The sequence below is a fragment of the Ambystoma mexicanum genome, chromosome 8, assembly GCF_040938575.1.
Source record: "Ambystoma mexicanum isolate Mex_15411 chromosome 8, UKY_AmexF1_1, whole genome shotgun sequence".
Lineage (NCBI taxonomy): Eukaryota > Metazoa > Chordata > Amphibia > Caudata > Ambystomatidae > Ambystoma > Ambystoma mexicanum.
The window spans coordinates 738,800,028-738,813,470 of NC_090929.1; the positions used below are offsets into that span (position 1 = coordinate 738,800,028).

The 13,443-nt window shown below is 41.0% G+C and overlaps 1 protein-coding gene across 1 annotated transcript in view; it reads right to left on the reverse strand.

Moving 5' to 3' along the window:
* ALOX5 (arachidonate 5-lipoxygenase) overlaps positions 1 to 13,443 on the reverse strand; it is an 846,300-nt gene that overhangs the window by 235,761 nt on the left and 597,096 nt on the right. The window contains exon 12 of the mRNA XM_069610558.1: positions 10,537 to 10,637. Within this exon, the coding sequence (XP_069466659.1) occupies positions 10,537 to 10,637 (101 nt within the window). The remainder of the gene's footprint in view (positions 1 to 10,536; positions 10,638 to 13,443) is intronic.

Genomic DNA, 13,443 nt, shown 5'->3' on the forward strand with positions numbered 1-13,443 from the left:
AAAATACATATCAAAGAATATTATCAAACTATTGAGGGGATTGATTATAATAACTGTTTGGGTCTCTGGAACCCTTCCACTTTTTGTCCTCCTGTCTATTCTTACTCTCCAGAATCTCAGTTTGAGAAGAAAGTCTCTCAAGACCTGCCCATGATGGAGAGAGATGCTGATTCTAAGCACTCTAACTTATCCAAACAGGAGGTGAATATTTTGAAGAACTTGAGTCATAATAATAACACTGTCCTCTGCCAGGCTCACAAGTGTGAAGGTATTGTTATTCTGAACATAGTAGACTGTTTTGAATTATGTAACCGCCGTTGTCAGATGCTGTTAATTATTGCAAAATCCCATGTGACCCTTCCCCTGAACTTACATCTCTAATTGAATCCAAAGTAGAGTGTGCCTTAGAAGATGAATGATCAGTAAACAAGAGGCTGAACATTTCATTAAGAAAAATGGTCAAACACCGATCTTTTATATCCTGCCCAAGGTACACAAACGATTGGCCAATTGTATCTGGTGTCTCAATTCTAGAACCTCTTTCTATGTTTACAGATGTGCATTTACTCCCCTTCGTCATGAAGATGGATTCGTATGACCAAGACAACAGGAGTAACATTAATAGGGTTGAGGCGTGTTCTTTTTGATCCTTCTATTCAGTTGCTTATTTGTCTGGATAGTGAATCGCTCTATACGCGCATCCCTCAGCGGGCTATGTTAGAGGAGATTGAGGAAATAGTATTGGGGAGAACGGATAACATCTGGTGACTAACACATTTATCCTGTGGTGTATAGAGTTAGTTCTTTCCAAACATTTCTTTAAATTTCAGGAACAGATTGTTTTGCAAACAGAAGGGACTGCCATGGCTCTGCCATGACACCGAATTTGGCAAACCTGTATGTTAAGACTTTTGGAAAATGTGTTGTTTACGAAAACTCCAATCCATACAAATCCTATATCACATCTTGGTACCGTTACATTGATGACATCCTTGTGATTTGGTCAGGTACAGCAGCTGAAGCGTAGACATTTAAAGAATGGATTAATGTGCAAAACACCTTTTTGAAGTTTACACACGAGTTGAGAGCCCAAGATGTGAACTTTCTTGACATAACTATTTACCATCATAGTGAAATTCTACAAGTAAAACCCTATCACAAGCGTAAAGATAGAAAAACGCTCTTGCAATGTGCTAGCCATTATCTCCTTCGTATTAAAACCAAGTTATCCTTTGGGCAGTTTCTGCAGCTTAAAAGAAACAGCAGCACTAAGGAGTCTTACAAAAGCGAGGCGACTACCTTAACTAGTAAACTCCAAGACAGGATTTATCCTCTTGTTTTAGTGAGATTTGCCAAGAAACGAGCTTGGGATAACAACCGTGATGCATTATTGGAACACAAGAGGGATAAGAGCCAATCAGACAGACTGGTGTTTGTGAATACCTTTAAGTAAGAACCTGTCATATAGAATTAAATCCATGGTTAAGAAGCACTGGAAACAGTACTAAGCTAAATGTTTTGAACAGCCACTGTTTGCATTTAAAAATGGAAAGAAAATCAGATATGATCGTCCACAATGACCTGCAACGAGCACGATCTGTTTTTGCCATGTTCACGGCAGAGAAAGGGAGAGAAAGTGAATAAAGATACTCACATTCCTCAGAGTCTCAGTGTCCCTCATTTTGGCATGTTCCCATGCAGCAGCAGCAGCAACGACCTACATAAAAGGGGGACACAATATCTGGCGACGAGTTGCAAGGCTGGGAAGTGATGGACTGCTGCCAAAATGCTGAAAGTCGTAGAAAGACAGAGGCAAGCAGATGAAGCATCTGATGATGAAGGGCTCAGTGCAGCTGCTTATTGCCGACCAAGCACTTTCGACATGGGAGATGAGCAAGCCCTCGGACAGTAATAGGTGAGATGGCTGCAGAGATTCCAGAATGACATGGTGGTATATGATGAAAGGGCTCCAGACAAATTTGCCAGGAGTCTGCTCATCATCCTGGTTGGAGATGAAGTTGGGCATCTCATCCCCACATTCCCACTCGAAGAGATAAATATGTACTTAAAGAGGCACTAAGTACTTATTTTGACCCTCATTGCAATGTGGACAACAAAAGACACACGTTCAATACAGCATGCCAAATGACGGGTAAGCCAATTGATGCCAATTTATGCGTTTGCGACTTGACTACCCAAATCGGTGGCTCACTGTGACTTCCACAAATTCTCAAATGAAGAAGCCATTGGGGTGAGAATTATTGGAGGGTGCCCATTGTCTACGTTCATAAAAAAGGTACTTTGCCAACCTCTTTCCCTTGCCACCATTCTACGCAGATAGAGACAAGTAAAAGACAACCACATCAGTCAAGGCAGTAGAGGCAATATCCTTGGCAATGCTCCATCAAGAAAGTATGGCACAACCAGAAAATGTTATAGGTGTGGTGTACCATTCCCATACAAGGAAGGCATACAATGTCCTGCATTTGGACACACATGTGCCAATTGTGGAAGGGAAAACCACATGGCAAGAGTATGTAATGCACTGCTGAGCCGGACGCAAGGAAGTAGCAGCATTGACACCAGACCCGTGTATGATATGCGCACTCCAGGACCTAGAAGAGACATCCATGCGAGAAGAGATGTAGTAAGTCACATCCGACAAGTCACTGGGCGATATCCATCCCCCTCACCAGTGCAGAAAAGAAGCCAACATGAGTATGCATACATGATGAATCATGTGGTGACTACCCCGGAAAGGAGACACTGACATCCAAGTAGGTCAACACCCTGCCAAGTTTTTCATGACACGCGCCCACGTTGAATATCATGTAAATATCAGAATTTTGCAAAATGGGACAACCGCCTAAATTGACACCGTCAGAGCTGAAGGTATTTCCGTGGGCTGTCAGGGGACCAGTTCGACACCATGGAAAATTCTCGATGCGACTGAACTACAAAGGGTCAACAAGCCATGGCACAGTTGCATGTCCTTCAGTCAGAAGTGCAGCGAAGTAATCTTTTAGGCAGACCCACAGCCCTTCAAATGAAGATTGAGGTCCTGATGTACACCATGCAACATGGGGTCCCAGTGTATGAAGTCCCAGTGATGCAATGTTTTCCAGAACTATTGAAAGGTATTTGATGCCTGAAAGGAGACACAGTCACCCTTCACATGGATGTGCCAGTACCTCTGGTAGTATAACACCCTTGCCAAATACCCATTCACCTGCAACCACAGGTGGAGAAAGGGATTTAATACCTGTTGAGTGAGGATATAATTGAACCTGCCCGTGGTCCCAGTCCGTGGGTTTTGCATGTGGTGGCAGTACCCAAACAAGTATTGTTGGACAAAATCTGTATGTGTGTGAACATGTGTCAAGCTAACAAAGCAATTGAATGGGATTTCATCCCGGTAGGCACCTAGATGAAATGATTAGTTTACTAAATGGAGTCAAAATATTCACCAAGTTTGATCTATACAAAGGGTACCACCAAACCCAACTAGACGAACATTCACGGTACATAAGAACATTTGCATCCCACAAGGGCTTCTTTTCGATACAAACGATTAAGCTTTTGGATATCGTCGGCTGCAGAAATCTTTCTCGGGAGCCTGTGAAGAGGCATTCGCACAGCTAAAGAAAGGCATTGGATCAGAAGAGTGCATGGCCTATTCTGTCCCAACTAAATGAACTGCATTAACAGTGAATGTCAGCCCGATAGGCTTAGGCGCCATACTGGCGCAACACAGACCGGGAAGAGAAAGTCCCAGAGCCATTGTTGCCTATGCCTCCAAAAGTCTAACAGATGTAGAAAGAAAATACTCACAACCAGAAAAGGAGGGGCTTGCGGTTGTCTGGGCGTGTGAGCACTTTCAGATGCTCTTGCAGGGGGAAACCTTTCACAGTTGTTACTGATCACCAAGCCCTGGTCACCATCTACAGAATCCCCCAATGCAGAATGCCTCCTAGAATTGAGAGATGGGGGTTAAGATTGCAAGATTTCAATTTCACAATCATCCATAAGCGAGGAAAAGAGTACAACCCAGTGGATTTCATGTCTTGGCACCGACTCCTGAAACAGGAACGTGACGCATCCATGGCAGACGAGTACATTAATTTCCTCGCTCAGCAAGGACCTCAAAAGCCACTTACAATGAGCATGGTAAGAGAGCACACCCTCAGTGACAGAATATTACAGAAAATAAATTAACTCATAGCGTGTTGAAGGTGGGGAGATAGTAACCTGGAGTACGCACGTAAAAACCAAGTGGCTTATAAGCAAGAAATGCAAGCATTTAGACAGGTGAAGGATGACCTGTCAATGACCACAGTAGGCCTTGTGATGCATGGGAGGCATAAAGTCATACCTATGGATCGACGTCAGCAGGTAGTGGGTTTAGCACATGAAGGTCATCAAGACATGGTGGCCGCTAAGCGACAGATAAGAGATACCATGTGGTTAACAGGGATTGATTAAATGGTGGAAAGCATGGTAAAAAGATGTCACCTTTGTCAATGCACATCAAAACCTGACAACCCGGAACCACTCTAGATGTCAGAAATGACAGAAAGTAGGTGGAAACTACTGGATGGTGGTGATGGATGAATTCTCTAGTTTACCTCTTGTACAAATGATTTTTTACATGGCCGCTATCAATGTCATTCCTGAATTGGACAACATCTTCTCTGCGTGGGGCATTCCTGAAATATTAAAATCAGACAATGGACCACCATTCAGCAGTCTGGAGTTTGCACAGTTTATGAGTATGGGCAAATATCACCGGAATATCACACCGCTACAGCCGCAAGCTAACGTAATGATTGAGAAATTCATGGGGAGTCTCAAGAAAGAACTTCAACAAAATGAGCTAAGTCAGATGTCATTGAGCCAAGCAGTATGCAACATGCTCAGGGATTACAGAAACTCGCTGCATGGAACGACGGGAAGGTGCCCATCAGAGCTTGTGTTTCAAAGGAAAGTAAAAACGAGACTTCCCCACAGAGATGAGTCTCGGGAAAATGACCACACAACACTGCAGGCTGCGTATCTGGGCAAGAAATGGGAAATGAAAAGATATGCTGACAAAACGGAAGGCAAAGCTTTCAACACTTCAAACAGGGACAAGGTTTTTGTGTGTCGGAAAAAAGAGTGGAAGTCGGAGTCAAGATTTGATCCTGCTTATTTGGCCATCACTCAGATAAAGGGATCCATGGTGACTGCCCGATCTCCTGCAAGGGTGATCAGACGAAACGTGTCTCAATTTAAGCTTTACCATGAGGGAGAGAAAGAGCATGACGCAGAGGAGAGTGCTGAAGAAGGCAGTCAAGATAGGTCAAGAAATGATGAGGCAGGACCAATGGAGCCTTGACACGCAGTGGATATTCATCAACGACCAAAGCAGTGCATTACAAGACCTGTGAGACTGATTGAGGAAATATGAAACAAACTATGAGTAATGTGTCTTGTTTTGCTCAAAGGGGCTGACATCAAGGCAAGGACACAGTTAACACAGCATGACGAGGAGGCTCGTCACGCGAATGTGGGCAAATGGGGATGCCCATGAGCAATGGCAGAGAAAGGGGCAAAGAGAATGAAAATGCACGCATTTCTCCGAGTCTCTGCGTCCCTCATTCTGTTGCGTTCCCACGCAGCAGCAGCAATCTAGATAAAAGGGGAACACAACATAATGTTACAGTGATATTATGCAGTGGATGTTATTAAAAAGGATACCATGTGATGGAAATCGTTATATGGCCCTGTATATGTTTTGAACTTGCACTTTTTATTACTGAAATGCATTACGAATAATTGTAATCTCAGATTTTTAACTTTTTTGGCTGTAACATGTTTCCATTGTATGCACTTAATTTGTGGGGTTTGAGCCTAGCTGACATGTCACACTTAGCTAAGCTCCCAATTGTTCATTATGAAGGCATTGCAGTGTTTGCCCAACATTCACTGAGCTATACATGTGTGGGTACATATCACACATATTCCTGGTTAATGCTCTTCTCCAAACACGTGTTGTTCCTGCTCTGTGTTGGTTTTAATGCAACAGAATTTTACTATCAACATACTTGCGTAATTATTGCAAAGTTTTTGTTTTCATATGCTAAGACAGACTAAGCACGTTATAAATACAGTTCAACAGTTATTTTCAAGCACTGATTCAGAACCTCGTGCTCCCAGACTATATATATTCGTTTTAACTAGTGCTGTTAACCTTACATGTTTGACACATTTATGTCCACCCGTTTTTGATCTCCTTGGATGGGTGCCAGAAAAGAAAGGTGGCTCTGTAGTAGTAATCAGTTTCTTATTTTGGTCACGTGTCTTTCAACGTTACGTTTGTTTTCTTGGTATTTTTTGCAAACGTTGTATGAGTTGACATGTAGTAGCGACTCATCCTATTGTATCTTGCTAATCCCTTACCTCTCAGGAAGGGTGAACAGCCGTCACATTTGTATCACGTGACTCCTTACATGTGATTATGCTAATTGCCTACCTCTAACTAAGGGTGAACACCCATCACCGTCGTAAAAAGGGACTGCTTCCGCATACAGGATTTTTCGTTATGGTGGTCATTTGAAAGTACGTGGAGGCTGCCCGATGATGGTCGAAGCCAGTGGTCGAAGTGTGAGGGAGCGGTTTGGAGTGATGCTCCTCTACTCCTTTTAATTAAGTTTGACTGTTCCAATACTTTTATTTTAAAAATAAACCATTCCAGAATGGTTTCGTTTTAAAATAAAAGTGTAAGAAGAAGTTGAAACGTGCACTTTCAGTGCACTGCACTGAACCTTCTCCTAAACAGCAGGCAGATGTGTTTTTCGGGTTTTATTGTGCGTGCGGTGTGGGGGCAATGGGGTTTGTGGGGAGCGGTGCAGGCCAGTAGCAAGCATAGTCCCACTACTTTTTTTCGTACACTTTGACCACTGATCGGATCTCTGGTTATTGTGACTTGCTTCACACGATCATGAAAGTAGACACATTTATAGTTCAGTTGTGTAAATTGCAAATGGCTTACCCATTTTTACCTGAGTTGCCATTTTCATAGATGCCGCGCCTGCACGCGCTGAATGGCAAGTGACTGAATGCTCCTTTGCTGTTTTTTGGGACTGTTAGCTTTTGCATTAAGATTGAGAGCGTTATAGTGGCATGCCAGGGCATGCCGTCACTCCTGAGTAGGAGGTAGGCTCCTTTTCAGGTTTTGGATGTTACCTGGGGTCACTAGCTTGGGTGAACACAGCATGGGTTTGACTCATAATTTTCCTTGATGTGTCGGGTCTCCAGCAATATACCTGCTAATCACTTCTTTTCTCACACAAGTTTTTACAGTTTTTGGAACTCTCTGACTATGCTGTTCGTTTTTTGCCTTGTTGCATGTTCACAGTGGTGGATAGTCAGAGGGTCCCATAGCATGGCCCCCTTTATTTTTTAGACTGTGGGACACAGACCAGTCCCTCTGAAGCATTGAATGACCTAATACTGAGGTTCCTATTGAGTTTGCCGTGCTGGTCAATACTTATGCTTGATGGCCACAAAGATATACACAGTATTCTGGAGGTGTATTTTGTTGTTTCATTTGAGGATTATTTTGTACTTGCGTAGTTTTGATGGAGGTTTTGTTGTGATGGTGCTTTTCAGTTTTTGCATTAGTGTTGATTGGCTTTCCATTTTTTTATGTTTTTGTTTTACAGTATTGCATGGTTTCATGTGATTGGTTGAGGAGATCTATCGTCCGAAGTCCCTGGACACTGGGTTGTCACACCAGAAGCATAGATTATAGTTTCTGTAGCAAGCTCGGTGCCCTATAATTTTACAGTACATTAATTGCCCCAGGCCACTGTACTTCTGTGTTTTGATACCCCTGAGGAAGGTTCAACATCCAAAGTATTGAAGACCAAAACATGCAATGTCAGGCGACTATGCTTAGGGAATGGCATTAATGAGTCAGGCCTGATGTTTGGCAAATAAGTGAGTGTTGTATGTGCAATTATAACTCATATTGTGATTTCTGGTGCAATCTTTCTCATCGATATCTGGTCTGTGTATTGAGTTTTTTCAATTATATTTCTATTTTTATGTATTGTTGTTCAATGGCTTAATAAAGCATTTTTAACCTTGATTCAAACCATCCATGCACCAACATTCAAATTCATTGACAAGTTTATTCCCATCCTTTACCTTTGGCATTTGCCAGCCGCCATAGTAACCGTCAGAAGGGGATGTGGCACAGTGGCCACGCCACGGCAAGAGCCTGGCACTGAGCGCTTTGTGGCATGTTCTATCAGTAGTATTCTGATGTTATGAATGAATAACATTTTTTTTTATTTTGGATACAATCCATAAAACATACAAATCATAAAACATAAATACACATCTTTTAATATTAAAAAAACATATTTCCCCCGCACATTCCATCACAAATAACCCTTCCTGAATTACATAGTTTCTCAGTGTCGTCATTTCACATCATACATTTGTTGATGCCATCTTTGGGATATACAATCATCTTCAAAAGAAAAGTGTTTTGAAAATATGTTAAACCAGAAATATGCTGGATAGTTAAAAAATGTGTCATATATTTGTATTGTAAGCTAATTCATACTTAAAAAAAAAAATAGGGTTCATTACCTCCACCTGTTCCTAGGTTCAAGAGAGTTCAAAATGTAGTAGTAGTAACAATGTGGGTCATTGACATATTTCAATATCCTACAATCCCCTCTTCTTCACCCAAATTCCAGCCCTAAAAAATGTGTTAATGCCCCCATCATATGCCAGAGATAATGAGTATAAATCAGTCCTATTTTGAAAAATCCCCACTATAAAATGATTACATTTAGAATGGCATAGGTCAACATGCTTTCATATCTTCTAGGGAGAGTCAATGAGATTGTATTAGGTTTTTCTATTCTAAATTTGCAACATACCACTTCTATTATTTTGGTCAGTTTATTAGAAGTAAGTATCTCAACCCCATATGCAGCAGTGGTTTTTGATTGAGGCTCTATACATTTCAAGTGCCAGGATTATCATCATTTCCCCATGATGTCATGAAAATATTAAGACTGCACTACTTCACTGTCTCAATGTTAGTTGACTTTACCCACGTGATTTTCCCATTTGCAATGGTTGTTGAGTTTTATCTGTGCTTATTCAATGTTATCCTCTTTCTTACCTCATTATTTAAATTAATGGTTCACTTAATTTTTTTACGTGGACAGCAAACCATATTTCGGGTGTTTCCGCTTTTTAGAGTAAGGCCTTTGGATTTATATAACCCAGCAAATGTATTCTAGAGCTTTGTGAGGCCAATAGGGATTTTTGAGGTAAGGGCTGCATCATTGGCACACCGGGTATCTGCATCTAGTTAGTGTGATTTGGGCAAAAAGTCATTAATATGCAGTGAAAATAATAACGAGCCAAGACACTGCTGACATTTGAAATGTGAATATCAAAAAGCATTTTTCCAGATGTTGTCACATTATTTTCTTCGATTGCAAGGTTTGCTAGGGAGATAATTAATGAGATAGCATCTGCAATGAGGCCCTCTCAGAATATAAAGGAAAAGGAGTTGCATTCCGAACGCCGGTTTGTTGGAAAATATATCACTATAGCAAATTCCCTATTTGCTATATAGTTTCTTAGAACATCTTGGATTTAAACATTGTACTTGCTTTCTCCTTCACCTCCATACCCATTATGGTTGCTTTGTATTTCGGAAATGTAAACCAACATAGAGTCTGCTGGCCTTGTATATTGTTAAATAGACTCTCCTAAGACACAGCAGCCTTTATCTTACAAAAGCCCAACTAGGTTCCAGGATTCTTCTCCCTCTCTCTTTTTCACCAAATACCTGGCCCATATTGTTTGTGTCTCTCCTGCCTAACTCAGGACCCCTTTCTCAAAAAAGGGGGCTGATGACTGCACTATTTCATTGTTACAAAGTTCTCAAAGTGCCTTCAGTGTCACCGAATGCATCACATGACCTCCGCTAAAGATGACTTTTTAGCCTTGTCCTCTCTGCAAAAGGGCTCTTTATCACATATTGGTTTTCTTTTTGGTTTTCTTTATTTATAGGTAAATTGTGTTTTCTGGAGTAATTGCTGATACTGGTTGAACATCGTAATAAAATTGCATTATACAAAATTGCTGGATTTTGTATAATGCAATCTAATTACGATGAAATAACTTTAAAAAAGAAATGAACCTCATTGCACAATAGGGGAAGGTGATTTTTTTAAAAGCACTTTACCTACAACTCCATAAAGATCCCGCTAAAAGAATAGTACTTTATTAAACCAATGTTTACGGGGATCTATCAACATTCACCAACAATGTATCATGCACACCTAATTTGGAACAGCAGATCCATCAAGCATTATTCCAGAGAGTTCTACTAAAGATCAGCATATATAGGAACTTCAGGTGGTTGGAGTAACATACTGATGAACACAATACAGAGAGTATGGTGGCAAAAGTGATACACCATCTCTCTGGGTGTCAAATAGGATTAGTTTGCTCCTTTACCTGTCCAAAATTTACAGCTGCATGCTGTCCTGAAGCTGTAAATATCACCAAGGTGAGATATTCTGCTAACTGCTCCCGAGTCTTAATACTTTTGGGAAAACCTAAGAAAAGTAGAAATAAAAATGAATTTTGCTTTACCAAATTTGAGCTCTGCTTTGTAGTAACATATACACTTGCACTATAGGGTTGCATATAATGGTGATGTTGGCGAAAGAAGGAGTACAAAAATACATATGGTTTTTCTGGTTCTGCTTTAGGCATCTTTCTTAAATGCCTAGCACCACACCTGACCCCACATTAAGACAGTTCTAATAAACGGCTAGGAATGCAGGAAAACACACTTCGGAGCAAAATCTCTTTCCCAGCATTTTTTACTTACATTTATGACCATGAATAAAATTTAAGGCCAAATCACTATTTTTAAAGTCTCCAATGGGGTATCTGTCTGGCACGTACGGGAGGATAGAATTTATTTGGAACGCAATATCTATTTTTGCTGATAATGTATTAAAAACGTTTCACATAAAATGATATTACAACAGTATCTCCAAGACGAAATTACTATTTACAAAAATTAGAATTGCTTTGACTTTATAAAAAAAAGCAACAATCTCAATACTCCATGTGCAGCACAGGTGGTCTCTCCTAATGGTTCCCGTATGGTCACTAGGGTATCCAGGCATTGCTTCGAATATATAGTTTTGAATGCCAAAGTTTAGAAAAAAAATGCATAGAAAAAATGAATTTTTTTTGTAGGTAAAGTTTTTTTTTTTTTACTATAATGGGTTTTAAGGGGTAACAATGCATTTTTTTCGAAACTTTGCCATTCGAAGCTTTGCCATTCGATACAATCACTAGGAACCGTCACTAGATATCTTGATTTAGCAAGAATCAGTGAGCTTCATGTGTCACCCAGCAGTCATTGTGAAAATGTCTCAGTATGTTTGAAACCAGAGCCATGTAAAAACTTACTAAATGCATTGGACCTTAGGGGAGAGGTAGCATCACACTCTATTAATAATGTTTCAGTGTTTCTAAACTAGAAGCTAACAAACATAGGTAACACCCTCAATTCTCCCTAGCCAGGCGCCCGACAAGGGTCCTGTCTTTCCAATGTGCCCAATAAATTAATTCAGAAATGCATACAAATGTACCTATATTTCTTGCGTGGAAATATGGATAAGTCAGTCAGTCAAACTTGATTTATTTCGATATACATAATACTATAAATGAATAAACAATATACACTTAAGTTTAATATCTACTTAATTTCAAGAATAAACAAACAATATTCAGATTATTAAAATGATTTAAAAGCAATATTATTAAAATTGGTAAAAAAGGTAATCCATTAGATCCTTTTCCTTCTACATAACCATGCCTTTTTTAGAAACTGCGAGGTGCCCCATAGAAGTAGCATGTCCTCTGGCTTATAACAAATAATCAGTGCTTGCCTTACATTTCTAATGTTAAATGCCTCAGGAATTGGGACAAGACATTTCGTTCTTAATGGGGCATAAACTGGACACAATAACTTAAAGTGCTGAATGATTTCTTCCTATCCAGCACATAATGTGCACTCTTTATTGCATCCATTTTCCCAATTGCTTACGAAAGACCCTATTCCCTAGGCGGAATTTGAGGAACAATAACTGAACCTCGTTATCTTCAAACAAGGAAAGATAACGTTCCTCCATAAAAGTGTCAAACTCTGCGTCCCACCTTTGTTGTTTATACGTTCTCTGTATGTTACTAGGAAGCTCGTCTGTTGGAGGTGTTCTTGTGAGAAAAAAAGGGGCTGTTGCCTTTGAAGAAACGTTATTCATTAGGAATTGTGCAAAAGGGGGTTGGGAAACTACAATCCTCATGGTCCTTTGCGTGACAGTTTGCTGGGCCAGCCAGGTGCAGCCAACTGCTATTTGAGGACTTCCCCCGCCCGTGCTGCCTGCTGGTGATTCATGGCGTGGCACGGGCCGGAGGAAGCAAGGTGCTCAGTCGGAGCATGTGACGATTCTGTGGGCGGAGCAGGGGGCTGGCAGTGATCTATTCATTCCCGACCCAGCGGTGAAACGTTACAGCTCGTTCTGAAGAGCGGAGCAGCACACTGCAGGACGCCGTACAACACTGGATATTTCCTGCCTGGGGAGGTGCTGGTGAGCCCCCCCAGGCCTCAGATACATCCTCACTTAAATGTTATTGCATTCATGACTAAGAGCTCCAAACTGAGCTAGTTTTGGGAATGCTTGTGAAGTTTGCTTGAATTATGCGATAGGGAAACGCACATGATTTTTTGTTCTATGAGTACATATACACGTGTTAATGCAACACAAGTGTTTCTTTGACTTATAAAGACATTTGGCAGGGTGCAAGCAAGGGGCAAGGCATATCATGAAGCAACGCTATGTTTGTTCATGGCAGCATTTGTGTTTCATTTCATGTTGCATCATTTATTTGTATTTGTATTTATTTGTTTATATAGCGCTTTCCTCCAAAGCGCTTTACATTATAACAACAGACTACATAGAACATTATAACATTAGAAGCCATAAACAATCATGAATTGAACCAATAAAAACAGTGAGTAGAGCAATTAATCTCTGGGGGAATAGGGAAGGGGTGAGGATGGGAAGGAGGAGGGAAGGGGAAGAGGTATAAGGGTGAACATTAGGGAGGATAAGGGGAAGGAGGAGGGTAGTGAGGATCATAGGGAAGATTCAAGGGAAGGGGAGAGAAAGAGAGGTGGGAAAGGATCCATGGTGTGGTAGGTATAGAGCGGATTGAGAGAGGTAAGGAGTTCCAGTGGAGGGGGCTAGGAGCTGAAAGGAGCGGAAGCGGAAGGAGGCACATGGGGAGGAGAGGCGGTGAGAAGGAAGATTTATCATGTTCATAATCTTGTGCTATGTGATC